Source organism: Fonticula alba (assembly GCF_000388065.1).
Source record: "Fonticula alba strain ATCC 38817 unplaced genomic scaffold supercont2.16, whole genome shotgun sequence".
NCBI classification, from domain to species: Eukaryota; order Rotosphaerida; family Fonticulaceae; genus Fonticula; species Fonticula alba.
Window position 1 is genome coordinate 276305 of NW_009242986.1, and position 944 is coordinate 277248.

General features: G+C 73.2%; 1 protein-coding gene across 1 annotated transcript in view; it reads left to right on the forward strand.

Moving 5' to 3' along the window:
- The window catches only part of H696_05992 (hypothetical protein), a gene marked incomplete at both ends in the record, with an annotated part of 28707 nt that extends 28531 nt beyond the window's left edge, over nucleotides 1-176 (forward strand). Inside the window, one exon of the mRNA XM_009499759.1 lies at nucleotides 109-176. Coding sequence (XP_009498034.1) covers nucleotides 109-176 — 68 coding nt within the window. The remainder of the gene's footprint in view (nucleotides 1-108) is intronic.
- Between the last annotated feature and the right edge of the window lie 768 nt (nucleotides 177-944).

Sequence of the window (944 nt, forward strand, 5' to 3'; positions counted from 1 at the left end):
GGGGGGGGGGGGGGGGGGGGGGGGGGGGGGGGGGGGCGCACAGCGGCCGGCCAGCGAGGGGCGTGGATCATGTCCGGGCGGGGCGCACACACACACACACATGGCCAGGCCGCCCGGCGGCAACTCGGGCATGTGGTGCCCTCTGGGTGCTCGTCGGCCCGGTGTCCCGGGCATGACCCGGCGCGGGGCTTTTCGTGCGGCTGCTGGCGCGACGGCGTGGCCGGCGGGTCCTTGGGGCCAGGCACGGGGGCTGGGCAGCACGTCAGGGGGGGGGGGGTGCTCCCGAGAGGGAATTGTCGGGGACCAGGAGGGGCAAGTGCCCATGCCGGGGCGCGGAGTGTGCTGGCGGCTTGTCGGTGTCCTTGCCATGCAGGTGGTGGGGGTGACTGCCCGCGTGCGGGACGCGGGTGTCATGGCGCGGCGGGCGCGCGCGTGCCCGCATGCGATGGAGGCTGGGGGGGGGGGGGCGGCAAATGGAAGCCCGCCGGGGGTAGGTCGGCGCCCGGGGTTTGTGGGCGGGGGAGCCCTCCGTCCGGGGGAGTCGGGCTGGGCGCATGCCCGCGCGTGGGCATCCCACCGATCGCGTTTGTGTGTGTCCGCCCAAACCGGGTCGGGACTGGCGCATCTCCCTCCGCCGGAAGGCGGGCCGATATGCGCGGCATTTTTAATGACCACTTTTGTTGCCCCTGGGGGGAATGGTTGTTGGCACATTCGTTGGCTGTGTATTTGTGTGTGTGTGTGTGTGTGTGTGTCTGTGGGACCCGGGGAATATCCTGCCAAGCTCGGATGGGGGGGGGGCGTGTTGGGGCCGTGGTCATCGGGGCGGTCGGCCCTGCAACCGGGCTCATGCGGCTTCCTCCTGCGGCCCCATGCCCGCCTTTTGGGCGAGGGGGGGGGGGGGGGGGGCGGGGCCGCCAGTGGCTGGCATCCAGCGGCACACGGAC